The sequence below is a fragment of the Mesoplodon densirostris genome, chromosome 13, assembly GCF_025265405.1.
Source record: "Mesoplodon densirostris isolate mMesDen1 chromosome 13, mMesDen1 primary haplotype, whole genome shotgun sequence".
In the NCBI taxonomy this organism is placed as follows: Eukaryota; Metazoa; Chordata; class Mammalia; order Artiodactyla; family Ziphiidae; genus Mesoplodon; species Mesoplodon densirostris.
The window spans coordinates 74,525,819-74,551,886 of NC_082673.1; the positions used below are offsets into that span (position 1 = coordinate 74,525,819).

The 26,068-nt window shown below is 42.4% G+C and overlaps 1 protein-coding gene across 1 annotated transcript in view; it reads left to right on the top strand.

Annotated features, from left to right (window-relative positions):
• Positions 1-25,844, top strand: part of DEPTOR (DEP domain containing MTOR interacting protein) — a 151,103-nt gene extending 125,259 nt beyond the window's left edge. Inside the window, exon 9 of the mRNA XM_060116042.1 lies at positions 25,230-25,844. Within this exon, the coding sequence (XP_059972025.1) occupies positions 25,230-25,358 (129 nt within the window). The 3' untranslated portion in view covers positions 25,359-25,844. The remainder of the gene's footprint in view (positions 1-25,229) is intronic.
• The last annotated feature ends 224 nt before the right edge of the window (positions 25,845-26,068 follow it).

Here is a 26,068-nt window from a genome sequence, read left to right on the forward strand (position 1 = left end):
TTTATTTGGGGCTGCATTGGATCTTTGTTGCTGTGCATGGGCTTTCTCCAGTTGCAGCGAGTGGTGGCTACTCTTCCATGCAGTGCACGGACTTATTGTGGTGGCTTCTCTTGTTCAGAGCATGGGCTCTAGGGGCACAGGCTCAGTAGTTGTGGCACATGCGCTTAGTTGCTCCGCGGCATGTGGGATCTTCCCGGACCAGTGCTCGAACCCATGTCTCCTGCATTGGCAGGCAGATTCTTAACCACTGTGCCACCAGGGAAGTCCCTAGACTAGTATTTCTTTGCCATGTAAAAGCTGGAAAAAAGTCAGTTCAAGGCTGAGATATGTCTCTGAGGTCTCTGATTTCCCACTTTTTGTGTTTTCACTTTGCTCGGTTTCCATTCACAAGGCCACTTCATGGTCTAGGATGGCTGCTGTAACTCTAGCCATTAGGTTTACTTCCTGAAAGTTACACACACTACTTCTGTTTATATTCCATTGACTAGAATGTAACCACACATGGCCACACTTAGCTGCAAGGGAATCTGGGAAATGTTGAGTTTATTCTGGGTGACTCTTATGGGTTCAGTTGTATACTGGTCCCAAAAAGATATATTGAAGTCCTAACCCCCAGTACCTGAGAATGTGACCTTATCTGGAAATAGGGTCTTAACAGAGGTAATCAAGTTAAGATGAGGTCATTAGGACTTAATCCAATATGACTGGTACACTTATAAAAAGAGTATATTTGGACATAGAGACAGATCCACACAGAATAAAGGTAATGTGAAGGTGTACATGGAGAAGATGGCCATATGACTGGAGAGATGCATCTACAAGCCAAGGAATGCCAAAGATTGCCAGCCAACATCAGAAGCTGGAAGGTACAGGGAAGGATTCTCCCCTAGAGCCATCAGAAAGAGTATGGCCCACTGATACCTTAATTTCACACTCCTAGCCTCCAGAACTATGAGACAATGGATTTATGTTGTTTTAATCCACCCTGTTTTTGGTATTTGTCATGGTAGCCCTAGGAAACTAATATAGTGACCGTGTCCAGAAAAAAAAAAAGGAGCTTCTATTAGTAAAGAGAGTGGGGACAATGGATCTTGGAGGACAACTAAGAGTTTCTGTCATTGACCAGAAAGACCTGTACAAACATCCTTCAACTAATATTTATTGAGTGCCTACTGCATATGGTACCCTGTGGGGTCTGCTGGTGGGCAAAGCAAGTGAGACTCCTGCCCTTGTGGAGCTTCAAGTCGAGTGATGAAGCAGATATTAATTATTCACTCAAGTATTTAATTATAAACTGTAATATGTGTGTTTGGCAGGAACACTACTGGCTGCAAGACTTGAGGTCTCAGACACACATTTTTGTAAGTTTGCATATTTCATTCATTTTGAGAATTCCACACTGAAGACTACAGAGTCATATGCTGAGTCTGCCATTTTGCCTTTAGCTTCAGTCTCTTAATTTCACCCATCATTTTTTTTTCTGCCAGATAAAGTCAAATATTGTTGGTATTACAGTTACAACTTACAATTCTCAGAGGAGAGCCTATGAGAGAAAGTGAAATGATGGAGAGCAAGATGAGAAAACATTAGTTTGGCAGAGGTCAGGTCACTGGAATGGGAATTATGGATGTTGAGTTGATTGAATGCTTTGTTTTGCACATTCCTGTTGCTCCTCCAGTCTCTTCTGTCTCAGTAAATATCACTACCATCCACCCAGGTGCTGGGGCCAGAGACCTAGAAGTCATGCTTCCTTTTCTCTTTTCCCTCCAATTCAAGATGCTTCCAAAATGTATCCCAAATGTACCTGTTTTTCTTTATTTTCCCAAATCGAAAGCACTGTCCTCTCTCACCAGGACTACTGTGGCTCTAACTGGGCTCCTTACAACTACTCTTGTAGCCTTATAATCCATTCCCCACCTAGCAACTGAAGAAGACAATCAGGTCTGCCATTCCCCTGCTTGAGAGCCTTTGTTGGTTTCACTTTGCAATTAGGGTAAAATCTAAAAGCATTACCTTGGATTCACAGCCCCACGTGATCTGACCTCTACCTGTCTTTCAAATCTTCTCTCCTTGCCTCCTTCCTCTTTGCTCGCCTCCATTACCACCTTTTAGTTCCTCAAACCAGTGATTGCTTTCTCTCTGGGAGGCATTTGCACTTGCTGTTTCCTCCACCTGGAATTCTCTTCTCATGGCTCCTTATCTTTCACACCTCACCTTACAGTCTCCTTTTTAGTTAGGATGGGAAGTCTGCATAGCATTTCTGACCACATTTCATTGGCTGGAATTGTGTTGTGTGGTCACTTCAAAGGGGCTGGGAATTTGAATATTTTATTTTCCAACTTTCACAGGGTGAGAGAAAGAGTGGATGGGATGAGGTGAGTCGAATCAAACCTACAGTATCTACCAGAGCCACTCACTTCTCTCCTTTATACCTTCATGTCTGTTTTCTTCATAGATATGTATTTATTTTCTTTGAACCTCTCTAAGACATAGGCTCTATGAGGGCAGGGATAGTATCTAATCCTTTTTCCTTTTTTAAAAAAATATTTTATTTATTTATTTGGTCGTGTCAGGTCTTAGTTGTGGCAGGCGGGCTTCTTAGTTGCAGCTCGCCTGCTCTTTATTTACGGCACATGTGCTCCTTAGTTGCGGCTTGCTGTCTCCTTAGTTGTGGCATGTGAACTCTTAGTTGCGGCATGCATGTGGGATATAGTTCCCTGACCAGGCCCCCTGCATTGGGAGCCCAGAGTCTTAAGCACTGCACCACCAGGGAAATCCCTCTAATCCTTTTTCTTTTTTAACTACGTGCTCAATGAATGTTTGTTGAGTCAATAAATTGACTTTGGTGAGTAGAGACAGTGGAGACTCAAGTCTAGGCACTATCTCTGCTTTACTAGAGTAAAATGGCTTGTTAGAGTAGCAGGTAGCCAGTGGAATTTCACTCTAGCACCTACCACACCACATGACACTTAATAGGTGCTCACTATTTTTAAAAATCTCAATTAATTGATTCCATTTATTCATCTTAAATAATTGGAAGTTGATCCCCAAAACTCTATCATTATATTCTAAGAGAGACAGACAAATATAAAATATACTGCAGACCAGCAGCAAGCATATAATTCATATGAAAATCGCTAGCATCTTGCCTTGTACAAAGTTGGTACCCATTTTTGTTTTTTAAAAGAATTTGAGCTTGTCCATGGATGTCCAGACAATATATTATTTAAGATAAGGAGGCAGATGGCATTGAATATAGTTGTATAAAAAGGGTTTTCCCATGTAACATTTTGGGGCACATGTCCGATCCTTTCAGTAGATTTAATGGAGAAGTAGTGAAAACAGTTCTAAGACCAATTAAAGCAACATTTGTTGAGTGATATTACATGCTGGGCACTGTGCTAGGTGCATTATCTCTGATCATTGATAATAACAATTCTGGACATAGGTGTTGTCTCCATTTTTACAAATGGAAAAAAATGAGGTGCAGAAGTGTTAAGAACTTTGCCTAAGGTTAAGACATATATGAATTCAGATATGCCTGGCTCTAGATTCTGTGCTTTGGGACCATTATTGTAAATGTGTGGAACTGATTATATCAAGAGAAGATATAAGCCAAAAATGCTCTTAATATATCGTAGGGATTTAGATGATCCTGTGGACTGAAGGATAATGTTGCATTTGGGTCTGCTCTGTATTGGCTCTTGTATAGCTATGTCCTCCAAGAATATGACACTGATAGGTGGCATTCTTGTGAGTTAAGAAATTCAAATCCATAACATGTTTAAAAGTAAAGGATTGAGCTTTGAAAACTAGCAAGAGCATGTCCTTATCTCTGAGCTTTCTGTATCCCAGGATTTGAGCAGCCCAAATCTGTGTATCCTTAGCTGTAATATGATACTCAGCATTTAAGCTGGGCTCCTGAATGAATATTTTCTGTTGGTCGGAAGCCTGAAAGCATGAATCTTAGTGTCTCGGGATACCAAGTGTAGATCCTGACGGTGTGATCATAGACAGCCTCAAGCAACATCCGTACTAAGCATCGTCAGATACCTTGTTCCACTCAGGGTTTTTCTTCATTCTGTGTTTTGTCTGACACTGGTTCAAGTTCTCATTCTGGCTTAGTCCTATCTTTAGACTTGTCCCCCTTTGCCCTAAGACTTCACTTTCTGCTTCATTTATCCTTCAGCCCCCATGCACATACATACTCTTTCCACCAGTCCTACTGTGCAACCAGAGTGCAGCATCTACAGAAGACCTCCAGATTGGCAGGGACCTAGCACGCTCTGATCCCCACAGGACCTCTCTAGGCCAGTATAGATTTTGCCCGTCTTTTGACATCACTTTCAAACTAGTTTGACTTCTGGGAGGTGAAAGAAGCCATTGACAATGTTTAACAGTTATTGGCTAGATTTTATTCTTGGCTGTTATCCAGGATTTTTCATTGGGTAGATTTATAAATGTGTTTGAAATTCACCCATATAAAAATGTCTGTTGAATTTCCAACACCAATAGTAGTGTTCTTTCCACTACCGGTAATCAGAAACTTAGAGTTAAAAAGATTCCACGGGTTCTTAACATTATTTAGGTCATAATGATGACCCCATTATTTAGGAGTCATGTGCCTCTTTGAGAATCCAGTGACAGCTATGGGCACTCTTCCTAGGAAAAAAGGGTGTGTGTGTGTGTGTGTGTGTGTGTGTGAGAGAGAGAGAGAGAGAGAGAGAGAGAGAGAGAGAGAGAGAGAGAACTACACTTGCACACAGTTTAATGCTGTTCGTGGATCATCTAAAACTTATCTTTGGACCCCGGGATAAAAATCTCCCAGTCTAATCTCATTTTACAGGTAAAAAAGGTAAAGCCCACAGAAGTGAAATGACTTATTCAGGGTTAAGGAAGATAAGCAGAACTGGGGTCTGAGCACTCCTGGCCATGCTGTGAAACTGTATGTGTGTAATATATCAGCTTTAATGCCCAGCCCAGGGGACACCAAGTTTATATTATTTCCATCCCTTCTCTACCCCACCCCTACCATCATATTCATTTCAGTGATTAATATGATATGGGCTGGTTTGAGTTCATATTATGTTCAACTGTTTTTAATAGTAATAATGAAGATGCCTTGCTTTGGTAAAACATGTGTCAGAGAATATTACATTTCTCACAACTTCCTGATACAGAGCTGAATAAGTCCTGTTAACTCCATTTTACATGTAAGAAAATCAAAGACCCAAGTAAGTTGTTCAGGGCCAAGTGAAAAGTGAGTTCTAGCTCTTCTCATGCCGTGAATTACATTTTGGGGGTACTGGGCTGTTGTCTAATCCTCTTGTTTAAAATAAGCATAAGCAAGAACATGAAGGTCCTTGAACGAATGCCCAGACCAGTGTTTCTCAACCTTCACTATCCCTCAGAATCACCTGGGAAACGCCTACAAAATACCCAAAGGTAGGGACTCAGTTGGTCTGGGGTGAGGCTCAGACATCAGTACTTTTCAGAAACTCGCAGGTGATTTAAATGTGCAGCAGCCAAGAGTAAGGAATACCATCCCAGACCTCTTATTTTTTTATTTTTTATTTTTTTGAACATTTAAAAAAATTTTTAAATTTATTTTTGGCTGCACTGGGTCTTCGTTGCTGCACGCAGGCTTTCTCTAGTTGCAGCGAGCAGGGGCTACTCTTTGTTGCGGTGCGCGGCACGGGCTTCTCATTGCGGTGGCTCCTCTTGTTGCGGAGCACGGGCTCTAGGCACATGGGCTTCAGCAGTTGCAGCACGCAGCTCAGTAGTTGCAGCATACAGGCCCTAGGGCACGTGGGCTTCGGTAGTTGCGGCACGCGGGCCCTAGAGCGTGTGGGCTTCAGTAGTTGCAGCACACGGGCCCTAGAGTGCACGAGCTTCCGTAGTTGCGGCACGCAGGCTCTAGAGCATGCGGGCTTCAGCAGTTGTGGCACATGGGTTCAGTAGTTGTGGCTTGCAGGCTCTAGAGTTCAGGCTCAGTAGTTGTGGCACATGGGCTTAGTTGCTCCACACCATGTGGGATCTTCCCGGACCAGGGCTCGAACCCGTGTCCCCTGCCTTGGCAGGCAGATTCTTAACCACTGCACCACCGGGGAAGTCCAAAGTGATTATTATTTTTTTTTGGCCTTTTTTTTTTTGGCCACACCACGAGGCTTGCAGCATCCTAGTTCCCCGACCATGGATTGAACCTGTGGAAGTGCAGATTCTTAACCACTGGACTGCCAGGGAAGCCCCCCCGACCTCTTAAAAAGATGGGTTCAGTGCTGCATCATTCCTTCTGGTTGTTGGATGAGAGGCTGTGCTGGTTTTCATGCCTCAGGTTCAAACAGAAGGTGGTGTTCTATGGCTTGTCTTTGAAAGATATTGCAAAGGCATTTGGATGGTGTGCTTTTGGCATTGAGGTGTTTCCTTGCAGTGTATCAGTTACAAGCATGTTTAGAAATAGCTGAGCTCCAGTTGATGTCAGTATTCTCATGGTGCAAAACATGCAGTGCAGCAGCCCCCAAAGCCCAGTAACACAGTGCTTGAGCCCATCTTGCTCCTGTGCTCATCTCAGCTGCTTTGAATCACTGTAGCCACGCCACATGGCATTCAAGAAACCCGGCTTCCCCTAACGGCCAGCATGAGACACAGCTCTTGTCGCGTGTCCCATACAGAGGGATGGGGTTTCAGATGGAGTTTCAGCCCCGTTGGATGATGAGGCTGCCAGTGGACAGCTGTGGTCTTGTAGCCTGGGAAGGTTCCACTGTGTCCTGTTCTCTTTGAACAACAGAAGCTTTTTAAAAGAGAAGGAAAATATACTGCCTACTGTCCCAAGGCAAGTTTAAGGCTGGTTTAAGGAGGTTAAGTTTTTATTAATTCAAATGTGCCTTGGGTATTTCCATTTAAAACATGGATGTTTCTCCTCTGAAGAGAAAATGTTTACTTCCCCCGCCCCTTTGCTTCATACTAGACCTGTAGCCACCCAGATCTGGCTACCGTTTGCGCTGAGGGATGAAGAGATCCCAGAGCAGGCTTTTAAATGGGGCTCTCTTGCCGGGGGCGGGGAAAGGCAGCCATCTGCTTAAGGAGGGCCCCCAGAGCCCCTCTGCGTCTTGGAGGAGAAAGCTGCCTCTGTCCGGGGCCATGTGTGACCAGCCCTTTTACCACAGTAGGACCACAGTGCCCCAACTATACTGTGTTCTGCGCGGGGCAGCCGCCTGCCTGTACCCACAGCTGGGGTTGATGAGATCAGGTTCCACTTCCCAGAGCCAGAATAATCAGGACAAGGCACAGAGCATTTCTTTGTAGGCCCAGAGGTGGCGTGACTGTCCCCCGCCTTGGCTAGGTCAGCGGAGGCGGAGGACCACAGGGTACTCACGTCTGTGTAAGCTGGAATCCAGTGCTGTGGGTCCACGTGCGGGGCACGACCTATGCATCTCAGATGCTGTGGAGAGTCCAAAGTCATCCTCTCTAAGAGCTTCTGATCTTGTGGAAATAGGATATATACAGAGAGAAATAGCTGGAAAAAAATTACATGTTTGTCTATAATTAGGTGTTCCATTTTGCAGTAAGGATTGCTTGTCCATCCCTGACTGCTTCCCCCATCACCTCAATGTCATAGACTCCCAACGTGGACTTTTCACCACAAACTATCTCAGAGCTCCAGGCCACATTCCATGTCACCCCGGACACCAGTGCCAGCATGTCTCATCAGCATGGCAATGTGTCCAAGTCCCTGCTCATCTTTGCCTTAAACTTGCTTCTCCCTCAGCTCGGTGCCTTGTGACCACCTAGAGGGGTGGGATAGGGAGGGTGGGAGGGAGGGAGATGCAAGAGGGAGGAGATATGGGGATATATGTATATGTATAACTGATTCACTTTGTTATAAAGCAGAAACTAACACACCATTGTACAGCAATTATACTCCAATAAAGATGTTAAAAAAAAAAAAAACTTGCTTCTCCTGTTAATCCTCAGACTCCATCCTCAACTCTTTCAGCACTGTCTATGCAGTTTCCATTTTTATGCCTCCCTTAGATTTCCATCAGTATAACTCGAGTTCTGGCTCTTTCGTCCTCTGTCTCTAGCCTGGGTGACTAGTTCCTTTTTTACACTTCTTTTAGAGGATCTGGTGGTGGGTGTGAGAGTCCTTCTTGTTGGCAGGGCTGGCAGTTGGGAGGAAGAGATAGATACAGAGTTGGGGAGGAGCCAGGACAAGCTGGAAACTGCTAGCCCTTCTGCATTTACCTCTCACCTCAAGGGCAACTGAGAACAAGTTGTAATCCCTTAACATCTCTGCATGTGTATTAATAACTTCTTTTCTCTACTACTCATTTCATATTCCCTGGACACTCAGCAAACCCCTCAGTTGTTTATGGTTTCCAAATCTTTATTCCTGGTTGGGTGACTTCCACTTCCTTTCCTGAAGGTTCTGGAGTGGGATTATCAGGGAAGCTGGTGAAGAAATCTCTGGAAAGCTATGAGCTCATTGGCTGGTGGGGGGCTTGAAGCCACTCTTGTTTGGCAGGGCTGTCAGTGGGGAGAAGAACTGGGTCTGGAGCAGCACAGAGCAAGGACAGGCTGGAACTCTACGGCACCTCCAGGTTGGCCTCTCACTGCATTTAGCCATGGCAGCCTTGAGTAACGTTTGCTTTCATTTCCACCTTCCAGATATGCTAATTTCTTCTGTGGCCAACTCCACTGTGAAACTGCCCTGGGAAGGGAATCTGGGAAATGTAGTTCTAGTTTGGCCAAGTTGACACCACAGAGCTCTACCCTCTTATTTATGTTCATGTTCTTCCTACTAACTGACCCACAAAATGTCCTCGGTACAAGTATGAGGAAGGGATGGGGAGAATGAATATGAGATGCAGCCAGTAAAGGAGAGGATGCCCTGAAAAAGGGGTAGATCTTTCCTTGGGTACGGTACCTTGTACACGCTACTGTATATGGAATTGTGTTACATACGTCTAGGATGAGATTGCTTTCACTGTTGTCTCTGTAAGCAGAAACTATCTCTGTCTTGTTCCTTCTGGTTCCTTGAGGCAGGGACCCAAAAAGGATGAAATGTTTAAGATAGGCGTCTTCAGTTTGGCCTTTTCTCTCCAAAGTTCTAAAAAGAACTGGTTCTGGCAAACTAGAGTTGTATACACAACCTGGCTTATTTTGGCTGCTTTGTAAAAGACAGAAGAAATATGACCAGGCTGAATACGGCCATCTGGAAAATGTTCCTGGAAGCATTTTTGAATGCCCAGAATGGAAGTCAGCTTTTCAGGGTTAGCCTATAATCACTTTCTTGCATACAGGCTTAGCAAAAAGAGTTTGGTCCTGGCTAAGAATGCAGTGGATTAGCATTAGAAGTAAACATTCACAGGCATGAGAGCTGACCTAGAGGGTAGACTGCTTAATGTAGCAATGTCTGGTATGTTCTATAGGGATGGCGGAAGGAAGGAGCCAGTTTTTGTTGGGTACCAGGCTGGGTGCTATACTCGTTGTTTAATATGTATCATCTCCTCTCATCTTTGTCAGAACCCTCTGAGCTGGAGATTCGCTGTATTTTACAGTTGAGGCTGACAGTTTGAATCAGAGCCTCTGGTTGTACAACTAAATGACAGAACCAAAAGCCAGATTAGCCCAGGTCTGTCTGGCTCCAGGGCCCTTGACCTTTCCATTATATCATGGTGCTCTTCAAATCTGTTGATATTAGTTTACTTTTCTGGTCCTGAGTTTCTCCATCTGGCTGATCTTGGCGAAATACGTAATCAACTCTGCCAGGGGTTAGGTGTTTCTCTAGGAATGGAGATACTGGAGGGAACCCCAGTCTTCAACTCCACACGTTCTCTGGGACTGGTGTGAGAGGCTTCTAAAGTTGACATGATTCAGAATATGACACACTGGGCCATACCCTCCGTTTATTGCTAGACTGTGGGAGTTGAGAGATAGAAGGCTTTACTCCTCCAGGGGCTTCCCTGGTGGTCCAGTGGGTAAGACTCCACACTCCCAATGCAGGGGGCCCGGGTTTAATCCCTGGTCAGGGAACTAGATCCCACATGCATGCCGCAACTAAGATCCTGCATGCCGTAATGAAGATCCCGCGTGCTGCAACTAAGACCTGGCACAGCCTAAATAAATAAATCAATATTAAAAAAAAAAAAGAAGGCTTTATTCTTCCAGCCTTTAGCCAAGTCAGTGTGGAACTCTCTTGATCCTTCAGCACAAGTTCTTGAACTGAGACAGTCCTGAGGAGCCTGGTTGGCAGCTCCATTTCTTGGCCCACAGATTGCTTGGTCCTGAATATAGCACCAGGTACTGGTAGAATAAGGAAGGGGTTCTACAGCAGAAACCACAGGCTTGGCTACCCACCTTGGGAACACTCAGTTCCCATTAGCCTTCGCAAAGGATGTCTGAGTTTCTTGGTCCAGATATCACGCCCCAAAGGAGGTTGCTCCATGCTCAGACCTATTTATAATCCTTTTACTTTTCCCACCAAAACACTACCAAGTAGATGGTGGCCTATGTATCTCTGCAAAGTATGTACACACACACACACACACACACACACACACACACACACACACATATTTTGTTCTTAGCCCAGATCAGAGCAGCACCACCTTGGAGGTAAAATAAAGGAAACGAGACTTTGGCTCACTTTTCAAAGCTAGAAAGTGTCATCAACACACAACAAGTCTCCTCTAACGATGAAAATAATATATAAAAAATGCATTGCATTTGTGAAAACAGTTATAATGCAGTTTTTTGTCTGATGAATAACCTTAATGTGTTCTGTATCTCGTTAAGTAATCTATCTTTGAAAATCTTGGAGGGACTTCCCTGGTGGTCCAGTGGTTAAGAATCTGCCTTCCAATGCAGGGGACGCGGGTTCGATCCCTGGTTGGGGAACTAAGATCCCACATGCCACGGCGCAACTAAGCCCCTGCACCATAACTGGAGAGCCCGTGTGCTACAACTTCTGAGCTTGCGAGCTCCAGAGCCCGCGCGCCACAGCTAGAGAGAAGCCCGCACGCCGCAATGAAAGATCCCATGTGCCGCAACTAAGACCTGACTAAGCCAAAAATAAATTAATTAATTTTTTAAAAAGAGAGAAAATCTTGGGTATATTAATATTACATTTTAGTATAATCCAGAAAAAAAGCATAATAATTTCTGGGTGTCAAATGGCTAATAATAAACATTCTAAGGGCAAACTGCTAATTGAGTGAAAGTTTCTTGTGGAGGAAAGAATTTGGGGTCAGGGAGGAAGTCTGACCTTCTGGAGCCTTTTTCCTTTTGGCTGTCACTCCTGTGGGAGTTTAATACATGTGGTCAGAGCATGTCTCCTGCTGTTGGAAGCCCCAGTCTGCAAATACGGGCAATTCTAAGGAACTTCCTGTATCCACAAGGGGCAGCCAAGTCTGTGTGGAATGGGTAGGAGTGATAATTTGCATATCCCCTGTGGTATAAAGGCTCCCAGGTAACAGATTCCTTCAGTAGTAAAGGAAGTCCAAGGAACCTGTGGTTATAATGTGCCTGTGCTGCTTCTCTTCGGTGCCTGACCACTTCTTAGAACCTCGGGAAAGCACCAGATCAAGAGCATGCTGTCTGTCCTTAGCACAAGCAGACCTTGGACGCAGTCCCAGTGCAGTCATGAACTGCTCGTAGGAAGGTGACAGAACCACCAGGGTAGGCTACAAATCCTCTATTCAGTCTAACACACATCCCTAGAGAGAATCGCCAGGAAGGCAAACGTTCATCCTAACTTTGGGAATCCAAGTTCTCTGGACTGAACCCGAGTTCCTCCTATCGCCCCCTCCTTTAAGTGCACCACAATCCCCCCTCCCCATGACTGACATGACGCCACCACCACCCCCCCCGACTGAGCAAAGTGGACCAAGGCTGAGCCTGGATCTGAAACAGACCTTTGGTCGACTTGGGCTGGGAGCGAGCAGATTCTGTTTGAAACCAGCAGGCACTTTGATTTCTCAATTTGCAACAAAAATTCTTTAGAGTTGCTTTTTGTTGTTGCCGCTGTTGTGTTGTGAAAGAAAGTCATTCTTACACACATTTGGCTTTCCTTCAAGGCTAATTGTGCAGTCTGTTCTTTGGGGACACCACATAGCCACATAGCATGCTTAAAATGCATAAAGTTTAGAGGAAGACGGTAATTCTCTGGAGAGCAAATCCTGTGTTTATCCAAGAACTGCATCTCTGCCTCCTCCCACACCAGTCACTCTCTAGCCAGTTGCATATTTGGTGGAGAGATTTATGGAACTGAACATACAGCTGCAAATTTTCTTTCTTTCCCCCCACCAAGAACAGTGTTCTGCTGTCAGGGCTGTTGTGCAATAAGCACACACACACAACTTATTTACTCCAGGAATGTCCAAAACTCCTAAGTGGTATCCCTTGCTGAATCTGACTGTGTGGGTAAACATAAAGCATTCTATGGATGAAAGAAACTCATTCCATAGATGTAGCTAACAAATCGTGACTCAGCTTATGTCTCTGTCTAATATTTTGTTCAAGGACCATCCATGAGTCTAGCTACACTCTACAACTACTTCAGTTCTGAAGCAGCTTTGTTAAAGTGAATATCTTAGGGACAGGAGCAGAGATTCTTTAACTGAATTCCACTGCTCTATTTACTTTAAGATTATGCTGATTATTTACTGTGGCTCCTGGATGCTCTATCCTTATGGGGTTCTCTTGGATTGGGAAAAATTCTCTCTTATCACCCTGTATTGTTTTTTTATTTTTATGGGTTTTTTTAAATTTTTCTTTTAAAAAAATTTTCTTTTGGGATTTCTGTGGTGGTCCAGTGGTTAAGACTGTGCTTCCACTGCAGGGGGCACGGGTTCGATCCCTGGTTAGGGAGCTAAGATCCCTCATCCCGCATGCCACATAGCCAAAAAAACAAACAAAAAAAAAGGTTTTTTAAATTTTTTAATTGAAGTATAGTTGATTTACAATAGCATGTTAGTTTCAGGAATACAGTGCAGCGATTCTCTTCCCTTATAGGTTATTACAAAATATTGAGTAGAGTTCCCTGTGCTATATAGTAAGTCTATTTTGGTATCTATTTTATATATAGTAGTGTGTATATGTTAATCCCAACCTCCTAATGTATCCTCCATTTAAATTTATCCATTTAAAATAAGTATCTGAATGAATAACTGCACCTTGACATCTATTTCCATTTCCCAAACCAGAACCCAAACTGGCTTCCTGGATGTGGACCCGTGCAATGGTTTGTCTCCCTTTCAACAATCTGCATCCATTGGGCTCTTTTGGAGGGAGAGATTACACAGGAAGAGGGACAGAAGAGAAAAACAAATATTTATTTAACATTCACTGGTATTAAACACTGGGCTTAGTACTTAATCAGACTTGATCCTCATAATAAACACGCGCCCCGTTTTACAGATGAGTAAAGTATAACTCAGAGAATTTGGAACTTGGCTGAAGTCACATAACTAGTAAATTATAAAAGTGAGAGTTAAAATTTTTTTATTGCACTATATAAAAAATGTACAGATTATTCATGCACATCTCAAACTATATTACAAAGTAAATTACTAGTGCAACTACTACCTAGGAATTCTAAGACCATAGATTAGTTGTCTACTTCTGAAATTTATATAAATTTATCATATTGCAGTCATCATATTGGGTACATATCTAGGAGTGAAATTGCTAGGTCATAAGTTATGCGTATATGTTACATTTAACTAGAGTAATTGTTCTATCCTTTATTGAAGGTGGAGCAGAATAGTCTCCAACTATTATTGAATTGTCTATCCTTTGAATTCTGTGCATTTGGCTTCATGTATTTGGGGGCTTTTTTTGTTTGGCATGTACATTTCGTGTTTGTGCTTGGTATATGTACTTGTTAGGTATATATGTTTATAATTTTTGTATCTTCCTGATGGATTGAACCTTGTACATTATAAAGTGTCCTTTTCTTCAATGCTGACTTTGTCATAAGCCCACATGTAGGGGTCCAGTTTCTGGACTTTTGATTCTGTTGTGTTGGTCTATATACCTATACTAATACTAACACTACCACCATCTTATAGACTATAATAATAGACTGTAGCTTTATAATATGTCTTTTAGACCTTTGTTGTTGTTATTTACATATCGAAAACACTTAAGTGCCTGAAGAGATTCATCTTACACTTCTTCATTTGTACTCTTCTGAACTTCAGTTTACATATCTAAAAATAATGTCTCCTTTGCAAATGTAATGTAAGCAAACTCCTGACCTAGTTCTTGGCACCTAAGTAACCAGTTATTAATAGTAAGTGTTGGGCTTCCCTGGTGGCACAGTGGTTGAGAGTCCGCCTGCCGATGCAGGGGACACGGGTTCGTGCCCCGGTCCAGGAAGATCCCACATGCCATGGAGCGGCTGGGCCCGTGAGCCATGGCCACTGGGCCTGCGCGTCCGGGGCCTGTGCTCCGCAGGAGAAGAGGCCACAACAGTGAGAGGCCCGCATACTGCAAAAAAAAATAATAATAATAATAAGTGTTGTTCAATCACTAATTAATAGAAGTTATTTTTTTCTCATTGAATTTTAGAGCTGAAAGGTGCTTTAAAGTCTCTAATAAATATACATTTATTGGCAGCCCAGTTGATCAGATGACGAACTAACGCTTGGAGAAGTCAAACAGCATGTTCAAAATGATTCAGCTGTTTGGGTGCAGAGCTGAGACTAGAATTTCTCTCCTGACTCCTAATCCGGTGCTTTCTCCATTGCTCTATGCTTCATTTACCCTTGGGGAGATCCTCACTGGGGAGGCAGGAAGGAAGGAGAGAATGAGTGTATCCCCGGAGATACACTTTTTAGGAAGTCTGTTTTTGCTGTGAATAAGCCAAGCTTTATAGACAAGTGAAGGGTGCCTCACATTGAACTTGGCAACACCCATGCTGTGTTGATCACCTGATACCAACTTTCTCACCCACCTACAGAAGACAGATGGTATATTGAATCTTCTGCTGTCCTGTTTCTATTGTGAAGCAAAGATTGCAACAACAAAATGGGAATGTGAGTGGAATTGGTAATGCCAGTTAAAGGCACAGATTAGGTGATGTAATCACCATGACAAATGGTGTGCCTTAGGGGAGTTTGCTGGCTGAATTATATGAAGCATTGTTACCAAGGGTAATTATACAATCCTCTATTTGTGTTATGTCCTTCCTCCTGGAACCTTTAAAATCTTCATTCAGGAATCATTAACATTCACCTCACTCTAGCAGAAGAGTTATAAATAAACATGGTTTTTAAACTTTGGTTGAAGATAATAAGACCTGCCAGGTCTAGCCCAGATGTAAAGATTAGCTTGAGTTATTCTTTTTTTAAAATTAATTTATTTATTTAATTAATTTTTGGCTGCATTGGGTCTTCGTTCCAGTGCACGGGCTTCTCATTACAGCGGCCTCTCTTGTTGCAGAGCACGGGCTCTAGGCGCTTGGGCTTCAGTAGTTGTGACACGCGGTCTCAGCTGCCATGGCTCGCAGGCTCCAGAGCGCAAGCTCAGCAGCTGTGGCACACACAGGCTTAGATGCTCCGCGGCATGTGGGATCCTCCAGGACCGGGGCACGAACCTGTGTCCCCTGCACTGGCAGGAAGACTCTCAACCACTGCGCCACCAGGGAAGCCCCTGAGTTATTCTTAAAAGTAAAAAAATGCCCCCTTACTATTCTCCATTGTTTTCTTCCCTGATAATGATGATGATGAAGTGAGCATTATTCCATTTTTCAAGGATAATAGAAGGAAAAAATCAAATGCAGTGTTCTTAAGAAACTTCATTGTGTGTGAGAGGTGCTTAGATACCATACTGAGGTGTTTATCCATGTGGTGTCAGTGCCGATTTTAGGGGAGCTGATTATCTATTACTTAGGAGGCAAGGTAGCCTAGGGCTTAAGTATAAAAGTTTGGAGTCAAAATCTGGGCTCCGCCACTTACTAGCTTTGTGAACTTGGGCCAGTTACTTTATTTCTCTGTACCCTCGATTGTGATATGTAAATAATAATAACAATAATCATACCTGCCTCATAGGGTATGTTGGGAATTTTAAATGAGATTACACATGTAAAGAACTTTGGAAAAATATTAGGTGGTCCTGTTAGCAATTAGAGCACTGCCCATGCTGACTGGCAAGTTGTAACCTGAGAAGTGGTCCAGGTATATGGATCAAATGGCTAGGCTTTCCCAGGGAGGATAACAAAGAAAAGAAATTAAAAATCATCCATAAAAAGATAGTTCTCTATTTAAGTATTTATGCTGTTGCTTTCACAGCCTTTGATGTCAGATTATAAAAGCCATGGTGTATGATTTGGAGCAAGGTTTAAAGAAATAGGAACAATCAAAATATACATTTTTCCTTTCTAAACTTCAGCAGCTTTCAAATATTTCTTAATCTACTCACGACTTTTATTAATCTGGTTCACCCTCCGTCTTCTTTTACTTTGGATACTTTGGCTGTCAAAAAGCCTCAAGCTTCATTATCAGCAGGTCTGGTTGTGGGCTGTGTTTGCCACATTAACAGTTGACATTGGTGGCTCACACATGGCTTTAAAAATATGTGTGGTAACATGGCAGCAGGTTTGGTTATTTGGGGTATTGCATTTTGAGCAATTTGGATATTATCTCAGATAATAGTTCTAAACTTAAACATTTTAGACATTGTTATTACTAATTTTAAAGTCTAGAAGATAGCAAAATTTGGCTCTAAAAACGAAATAGACTTCAGGCAAGTAATAATTATAATAAAATCTGAAATGTCAGCCCCCTTCTTGTGTTTGAGGTGGTTAATTCTCAAACCATAGAATGTATTATCACAATACTAACAGGAATGGGATGAGCACATAAACTAACTTTTGGTACAAAAAATTCTGGTGGAGGGCTTCCCTGGTGGCGCAGTGGTTGAGAGTCTGCCTGCTAATGCAGGAGACACGAGTTCGAGCCTTGGTCTGGGAAGATCCCACGTGCCGTGGAGCAGCTGGGCCCGTGAGCCACGGCTACTGAGCCTGTGCGTCTGGAGCCTGTGCTCTGCAGCAAGAGGCCGCCATAGTGAGAGGCCTGCGCACCGCGATGAAGAGTGGCCCCCGCTTGCCACAACTAGAGAAAGCCCTCGCACAGAAACGAAGATGCAACACAGCAAAAATAAATAAATTAAATTAATAAAAAAAAAAAAAATTCTGGTGGATACTTTATAGCATTGGTTTCTCAACATTGTGCTGTAGCAGAATCACCTGATATGCTTAATGAAAGTGCAGATTCTTGGGGCCAACCCCCTGAAAAGTCGTATTTGGTAGGTCTTGGGTAAGATCTGAGAATTCACATTTTCAACAAGCCCTCAAAGTTTACTTATATTTGCACTACAGTTTGAGAGCCACTGTTTTATATTTGGATATGCTTTTCACTTAGGCACTGAACAGTGAAAATGGTTTAAATAATGTTGACTGAATGTGTAGCTGAAACTTCTAACATGTAACTGGCTCAAAATAAGCTTCCTCATTAATTAGTGCATTTCCTGTCATACGTAGCATCCAAGTAAGATAGGTTGGTTGCCTGGCAGGGATTTGTAGAGGAGAGTTCTGCTTTTAGTGGGAGCTTGATTAGGGTGATCTCTAGAATACATCTGAGGGTTCTACTTGATTAAGAATTTAAGTATTAACTTGCCCTTAATATCTTGGTTCTGCTTTCTGTATCATTTGATTGGACAAGCTTCCGTCTCCTACTCACCAGGACTCAGCCCTTCCTGATTATTTTCTGTATCTGTCTGGGTCTATCTTTTTTCTCCATATGACTCTTTCTGTCTCCGAAATTTTATCTGCCTTGGTCTCTGTCTTGCTAAATGTTTTATTATTTTCAGGGAAAGCCTGAAGCAGCCTTACCTTCCAATCCTTCTTTGTCCTTCAAGATCAGAAAGAAAAAAAAAATAGAGAAAAGCTAGAGTAGCTTTCACATGAGTGCAGCCATTTCAGGGATGTTGGTGAATACAGATTTCCATGGCAGTGAGAAGACACTTAGGTAATCATAGGTGTAGTGTTTCTCCTCAATCTCACTCCCACTTTGGTTGAAACAATCAAATGGTTGTGAGGGAACTCCAGCCATACAAGAACTCATGTGCAATTGCGTCATCCCACAGGCGCTCAGTCTGTTCAGAGGGTTAGTGTACATCTGCCAGCACTGGCTCAGGGAGAGGAATTAGAGGCAAGATTATTTAGTCGCTCTGGCTCCTTATCAGGAAGAAGCCTGGAGTTCAGCCTAGGTGTTTATCCCAACGCGGTCACACCCTGAAACGTATGAGTCCTGACTCCCTCTTCTTGTTAACTCTTACTGGACCTGCTCTGGTTTTTAGGCCTTTTCTTCACTGCCCGGATGCTCAGAGACATCACTTACCCATGACTTATGAAGGCTGGGTTCTTCCCTTTCATTAAGGATAATGTCCTCTACATCTCTTCTTTCTAAAGTGAAGGTACCCTCCTTTTTGTAGGAGACGAGATCAGAGCAGCTGTAGGAGCTCATGACAGCTCTTTTCAGTGAACTGGGGACATGAGGTAATTGCGTTCAAACCTTTGAGAACAAATCTGAGAAAGATAATTATAAGCAGAAGAAAAGCATCACAACCTCACTCAAATTCTCATTACCCACTCTGGGTGGCATCTAAGTCCCCCACCCCAGATAGGAGGTAATAGGTATCTAAAGTAGGTCTATTCAGAGTTCATCACATGTTCTGTGTGTTTGTGCTTTTTAATATAGTAGAGAAATAATTTTCCCCCAGGCCATGTGCTTCCTGTTGTTGCTTGTGTGTTGATTTTCAGAACATAGTGTACCACAGATGCTAATTCAAAGTCCATTAAAACTGAATACATTACATAGTAATACCTGCATTTCTAGATCATTTTGCACATTTTTAGTAACAGGATATTGGAACTGCTGGAACCACAGCAGTTGTTGGGACCACTTAGGGAGAGATGACGTCTTTCCAACAGCCTGACCCTAAAATTACTACCTTGAATATAAGCATGATAAGTGTTTGAAAGACCTTTTTTTTTTCTTGTGTCATTCAAGGAAAAAAAATGGAAATAAATGTCCAAATTTACATATTTTTGAGGATTTTAAGTGACACAAAAAGCAGCCCAACCATAACTGAGTAAAAACCTTCTTAATGAAGTTGGAAGAGCCTAAACATCAACATCACAAGGTATTTCTGTGAACCCAGACTGTTTAATTAACAGTTAAAGCCAAGAGAGAAAACACTTGTTTTCCACTATTCTCTACATTCCTCAGAACTTGAATATTGTACTTTATAAATTTGTATTTATGTCAGGCTGTAGAGTCATGGAGTTCAAATTCCAGATGAGGCACTTAGTTGTGTGCCCTTGAGCAAATAACTTAACCTCTCCGATATTCAGTTTGTCCTTAAGGATTGTATTGATGAGCATGGGTTGCCAATGACAGAAACCAGCTATCATTAAAAAGAAAAGAAAGAAAGAAAAAGAAATTGATTAGAAGGATATCAAGAATGTAAGAGATTCAAAGTCAGATCTAGAGAACTAGATGACCTATGATGGGGTTCCATCCTGATAAACCCATTGTAAATTGAAAATATCTGTAAGTCAAAAATGCATTTAATACACTTAACATTGGGAACATCATAGCTTAGTCTTATTTTATTTGATTTTATTTTTAGTTTTATTTTTTTTTTTTTGGTACGCAGGCCTCTCACTGTTGTGGCCTCTCCCGTTGCGGAGCACAGGCTACGGATGTGCAGGCTCAGTGGCATGGCCCACGGGCCCAGCCACTCCGTGGCATGTGGGATCTTCCCGGACCAGGGCACGAACCCGTGTCCCCTGCATCAGCAGGCGGACTCTCAACCACTGTGCCCAGTCTATCTTATTTTAAACATGCTCAGAACACTTATATTAGCCTACAGCTGGGCGAAATCATCTAACACAAATCCTGTTTTGTAATAGAGTGTTGACTATCTCTTATAATTTATGGAATACTGTATTGAAAGTGAAAAACAGAATGGTTGTAAGTGTATCTATTGTTTACCTTGTGATCACCTGGCTGAGTCAGAGCTGGAACTGGCTTCTTTCACTTAGCAGAATGTTTTCCAGGTTTAGCCATGTCTTAACATGTAGTTGGTTCCATTTTATTGCTGAATAATATTCCATTGTATAGATATACCAAATTTTATTTCCCCTTTCATCAGTTGTTAAACATTTGGGGTCCATTAATTTTGAAGCACCAAAGCCTTCCTCTCTTAAGCTCTCTCTCTGATGGCCCCAGATCAGGGATCACAGACTCAAATGTCTCTCAGCTAGGTGTAAGAAAAATAGGAAGTGGTGAGGACCACGGCAAATGAGAGAATGTGTGCCCATCTAGAAGGGGCAGCCCCTATGGAGCCATTGTCAAGTGACCATCCAGGCCTGGTATTGTTAGATCTTCAGATTGTTCCAGAGAAGCCAGAATCTAGATTTTTATGTGAAAATTTTCTAATTTTTAAATGTTGGTCAGTTGAAACCAACACCATGTGGGAGAGGGAGAATACAATTCTGGTCGAGACTAAATGCTGCAGGTGATCCCTGAGTGACGCAGAGACATGTCTCATCTTTGGGAGCCTATGAAGGGTTAGCTAGAGTGTGAGCTTACCAGGCAACTTCTGCGCTCTCCTTGGGCAACACAAAAAGGCTGTTCATCCCTTTGGAGAAAAGAAGGACCCGGGTCTAAAGTCAACACTCTGGGTTGGGTGGGGGTGGAATTCCTCTCATTCTTTGGCTCAAGAGCATGCTAGAGTAGAAAACACAAAACTCCAGCAAATGTCTACATTGAATTCATGCTGAATTGTCCTGCAAATTACACTTGTAGCCAGTTTCAGGATGAATTCTGACCTGAATGATGCGTGACCTTGATTCTGACTATGACTTCAACCATGGTTGAGAACTGCTGATTCTGTACAAGATGTGCTCTAACGGGAAAAAAAAAAAAAAGTGTCCTCAATTCACGGTGACAGATTTGTGGGAACAGGAAAAGAAAAACAGAGGTTGGTCTCCTTATGGAGAATGACACCATAGTATTTTTTTTTTTTTTTTTTTTTTTGCGGTATGCGGGCCTCTCACTGTTGTGGCCTCTCCCGTTGTGGAGCACAGGCTCCGGACGCGCAGGCTCAGCGGACATGGCTCACGGGCCGAGCCACTTTGCGGCATGTGGGATCTTCCCAGACCGGGGCACGAACCCGTGTCCCCTGCATCGGCAGGCAGACACTCAACCACTGCGCCACCAGGGAAGCCCGACACCATAGTATTTTAAAGTTGGGGAGTGGAAAATATTGAGGCTTATGACAACAGTGAGTGTTTATTGAGTAAATAACCACTGTGCTTTCCACTATCCACTTTCCATTTTGTTTTGCTTGTGACCTTGAAAAAAGTGGGTATTTTTCAAGGGAAAGAAGTTCATTGAAGCTAGTATTGGTGTAGGGCTTGGTATTTGCAAAAAGGTTTTCAGTTCATTAATTTGAACCTGTGAGGATAAGCATTTTTACCTCTCTTTTGCAGATGATGTCATTGAGGCATAGAGGCAAATGACTTTATTATGATAATTCAGGGAATTCCCTGGCAGTCCAGTGATTAGGACTCCTCGCTGTCACTGCCAAGGGCCTGGGTTCGATTCCTAGTCGGGGAACTAAAATTCCCACAAGCTATGCGGCCAAAAAAAAAAAAGATCATCCAGCAAAGGAGCCTAGGACTTCAATACATATCATTGGATTCCAAATCCTTCATCTTTTCCACAGATACACAGCTGCCCTTTTAATAAGTTCCACTTTTGGTTTATCTAAGTAATAGGTATAGATATCTTTAGACTTAATACAGTATTTTATGTATTTTATTTCATACTTACATTTAAAATATAACATGTAATTTATATTTCATATTAGTTCTATTTCATATTTGTTATATTTGTTAATATGGTATCTGAGTTTCTATTGATATTACCCACTCAGAGAACAGTAAAAGGAAACAGTGATTTTCAAGTGTTTTAGTATTTTCACATTCTTTGTGTTGTCAACACTAAATTAATTTATTAATAAATAATTGGGAGCAGGTGTGCACCTTAATTCTTAAGACATTACACTTAAAGAAGTATGATGATGAGAACACAGATATGGGACACATTGTTACCGAACTGGTTGGACGGACCCCGACTTGGGCCCTGGCCCTGTCCAGAACCCCCTGCCTCTGCAGGGAAGGTCCTTTGTCCATTTGGATTCCACAGCCAATAACAAAACCGACGCTGAGACAGAAACAGCACAAGCTTTATTCAGAGGCCAGAGAATGGAGAATCGGGAACTTAGTTTGCAAATCACCTTCTCACCAGACTTGGGCTGGGATACCTCTGATATAGAGGGGAGGGGTTGGGGGAGGGAATTCATTACTTCTCCGAGAACAGGCGTGTAGTTTGCTCAGAACTGGGGCAACATCCCTTTTCAGTCCTAATATGGATTCCTCTGGTTGTTGTCATGGCAATTGTCAACTGTCATGGTATTGGTGGGTGTGTCCTTTAGCATGCTAACATATTACAATGAGCGTATAATGAGGTTCAGGGTCTCCTGAAGGTCAGGTCTTCTGCCATCTTGGATTTGGCTGGTTCTAACCAGTTCTGGTGGGTTCTTGTTTTTCTTTTCTGGTGGTTTTCTATAAGATAAGGATAACACTTCTCCACAGCTGCAGCTTATGTTCCCTCAAGGAAGGGGGCGGGTTAGAGCTCGAAGCTAACAGCCATGAAAACAACTCCATTAACTTAATCAACCTCAGCCATCTCCTTCCCCCCGCCAACTTCTGTCCCTTCCCCTTTGTCTTCTTTTTTTTCTTTAATTAATTAATTAATTAATTTTAATCTTTGGCTGTGTTGGGTCTTCGTTGCTGCACGTGTGCTTTCTCTAGTTGCGGCGAGTTGGGGCTACTCTTCGTTGCAGTGCGAGGGCTTCTCATTGCGGTGGCTTCTCTTGTTGCGGAGCACGGGCTCTAGGCGCATGGGCTTCAGTAGTTGCAGCACGCGGGCTCAGTAGTTGTGGCTCGCAAGCTCTCGAGCACAGGCTCAGGAGTTGTGGCACATGGGCTCAGTTGCTCTGCAGCATGTGGGATCTTCCCAGGCCAGGGATCATGTCTCCTGCGTTGGCAGGTGTATTCTTAACCACTGTGCCATCAGAGAAGTCCCTCTTTTTATTTTCTTATTTTCCCAGTAAATGAAGAAATAATTTATAAGAAGCCAGAAATCCTTCAGGCTCAATCCTAATTGTGCTTTTTTTGCTTAATACATTATTCATTCAGTTCATTCAACAATGGATATGTATTGATTATTTTATTCATCTCCTATTGCTGCTGTAACAAATTAACAAACTTGGTAACTTAAAACAATGCAAATTTATTATCTTATAGTTCTGGAGTAAAGGGTCTAAAATAAAGGTATCAGTAGGTCTGCATTCCTTCTGTAGGCTCTGAGGGGAGAATCCATTTCCTTACCTTTTTCAACTTCTAGAGACCACCTGCATCTCTCAGCTCCTAGCCGCTTCCCCTCATCAGTCTTGCTTCTGTGGTCACATCTCCTAATTCTGCCTTTGACTTTTTTGTCTCCTTCTTATAAGTACCCTTGTGATTACATTGGGCCCTCCTGGATAATTCCTATGTTAAAATCAGCTGATTAGCAGTCCAGTTCCATCTACAACCTTAATTCCTTGTCGCCATGTCAACTAATATATTCACAGGTTCTGGGGACTAGGACATGGACATCTTTGGGGGTTGGGGGTATCATTCAGCTCACCACCAGTGCCTACTATATGCCAAGCACCTTACAGATTTATATTCTGTTTGATTCTGTTTTGCTGATTAGAAGTACTTATCACCGACAGCTGGAGATCTGTGTATCTCTCCATTTTTCTATTTGAGTGACATCAACAAATCATTCCTGTCCAGTGTGCACTGTTCAGACACACAACAGATATACCATCTGTTAATCCGTGTCAGCTAAATGGAAAGTACCCAGCATCTGATGCCACCACCAACCTCAAGAGAAGCCCCTCCATTTGAGGCAGTAGCTGTGGTCAGTATTATGTTCAGTATGACACGTCCAAAGTGGCCGCTCGTTACTGAATAATGCTTTTTAAGTTTTTTATTGGAATTATCTGTCCTATCACAGGTAAACTCATACTCACTTAGTTTAAAAGCTGACCTTTGTTGGCCTCATCCATTTTCGTAAGGATGGGAAATAGGGAAATGTGTGGAATTTATCATCTCAACTGGGACACCATGGCAGGTGAAAGGAGAAATTATTAATAATCATGCAGGAATAATAGGTATAAAAGAAGACTGGGGAACACGAGGACATAGAATCTCGCTATAAACTGAGTCCAAATGAATAGTAACAGCCACAAACACTGTGATTATGACAAAGTATTGAGTACCCCATAGGTTCAGAGCACTGGAGTAGAAGCTTTATGTCCTTGACCTCATTTAATTCTTACAACAATCTTATAAGGTAGATATTATGATTATTAATCATCCCTATCTTAGAGCTGAGGGAAATGAAGCTCAGGAATTTAAGTACCTAGCTTAAGCTAATAAGTTTGCTGAGTTAGGATTTAAACCCAAGTTGGTAAAACGCTAAACCAAATGCTTTTTCTATTATACTGCCTTCCAGGAAAAGTATAGTTTCTTGGAAATTGTTAAATTGCAGTTGCTGACTGGGTACACTTGGGTACCAATGTAGGAAGTTACCTGTTAAAGATACACAATGTCTTTATTCTAGGTCTATGAAAAACCAGGAGCTCTAAGAGATGCTTTTTTTTTCTTTTAATTTGCATAGTTTATTTTTTTTCATTTTTATTGGAGTATAGTTGATTTACAATGTTCTGTTAGTTTCTGCTGTACGGCAAAGTGAATCAGTTATACATATACATATATCAACTCTTTTTTTAGATTCTTTCCCCTGTATAGGTCATTACAGAGTACTGAGTAGAGTTCTCTGTGCCATATTGTAGGCCCTTTTTTTTTAGATTCCACATATAAGCGATATCTCATGATACTTGTCTTCCTCTGTCTGACTTACTTGACTCAGTAGGAGAATCTCTAGGTCCTTCCATGTTGCTGCAGATGGAAGCGGGGAGTCCTAACCACTGGACCGCTAGGGAATTCAAGAGATGCTTTTTCTTTGTCCTTCCTTTAGGTCTGTCAGTTCGTCGTCTCTGTAAATGGGCTTAACGTACTGCACGTTGACTACCGGACGGTGAGCAACCTGATTCTGACGGGCCCACGGACGATTGTGATGGAGGTCATGGAGGAGTTAGAGTGCTGAGAGGGCAACCCTCCCAGCCCATCCCATGGCCTGCGGAGGATCAAAGACAGAACAACACAAAGCTCTGCAATGACAAGACTTCTGTATACCTGGATGGCTTTGGACATACAGATCTTTTCTCCGTACATACACATCTTATGAGTTTCACACACTGTTTCCCTGTTGAATGTGGAAGAACTGAGTAATACATCTTTTTTAAAAAAAAAAAAACAAAAAAACGACTTACGTCAGTGTAGAAAAAGGTTGAGAAACAGAATTTTTTTTTACATAGTAGCATTGCCTCACTCAATTTCCATTTGCAGTTCTCATCCATTGTTTTATATCTTAGTTTGCAGAAAGTTGTTGAAATGCTTCTCTTGCCAAGACAGCAATGTGCTAAAATCCCCTTCATAGGAGTCAATAAAGTAGTTTTTACAGACTTGAAGTTGTACTGTCACCAAATGAGCATGGAACTGTTTATTAGAGGATCTAGATTTCACCAAATTTCAAAATAAAACAACATCCAAAGGAATAGACTTGTTAATTAGCATTTTGAAGGTTCTATATCATTCAGTGCTTAAAAGCCATCAAATTTTTGACTTTTTCTTAATTCCTGCCTTTGGTATCAACTTTTCACTTAACATGTGTTTTCAGTTATGGCGTTGGTCAAAAACCAAAAACCTTATGATGGTATGGGTGGGGTAGATAGCGAGATAACTACTTAAAACTAT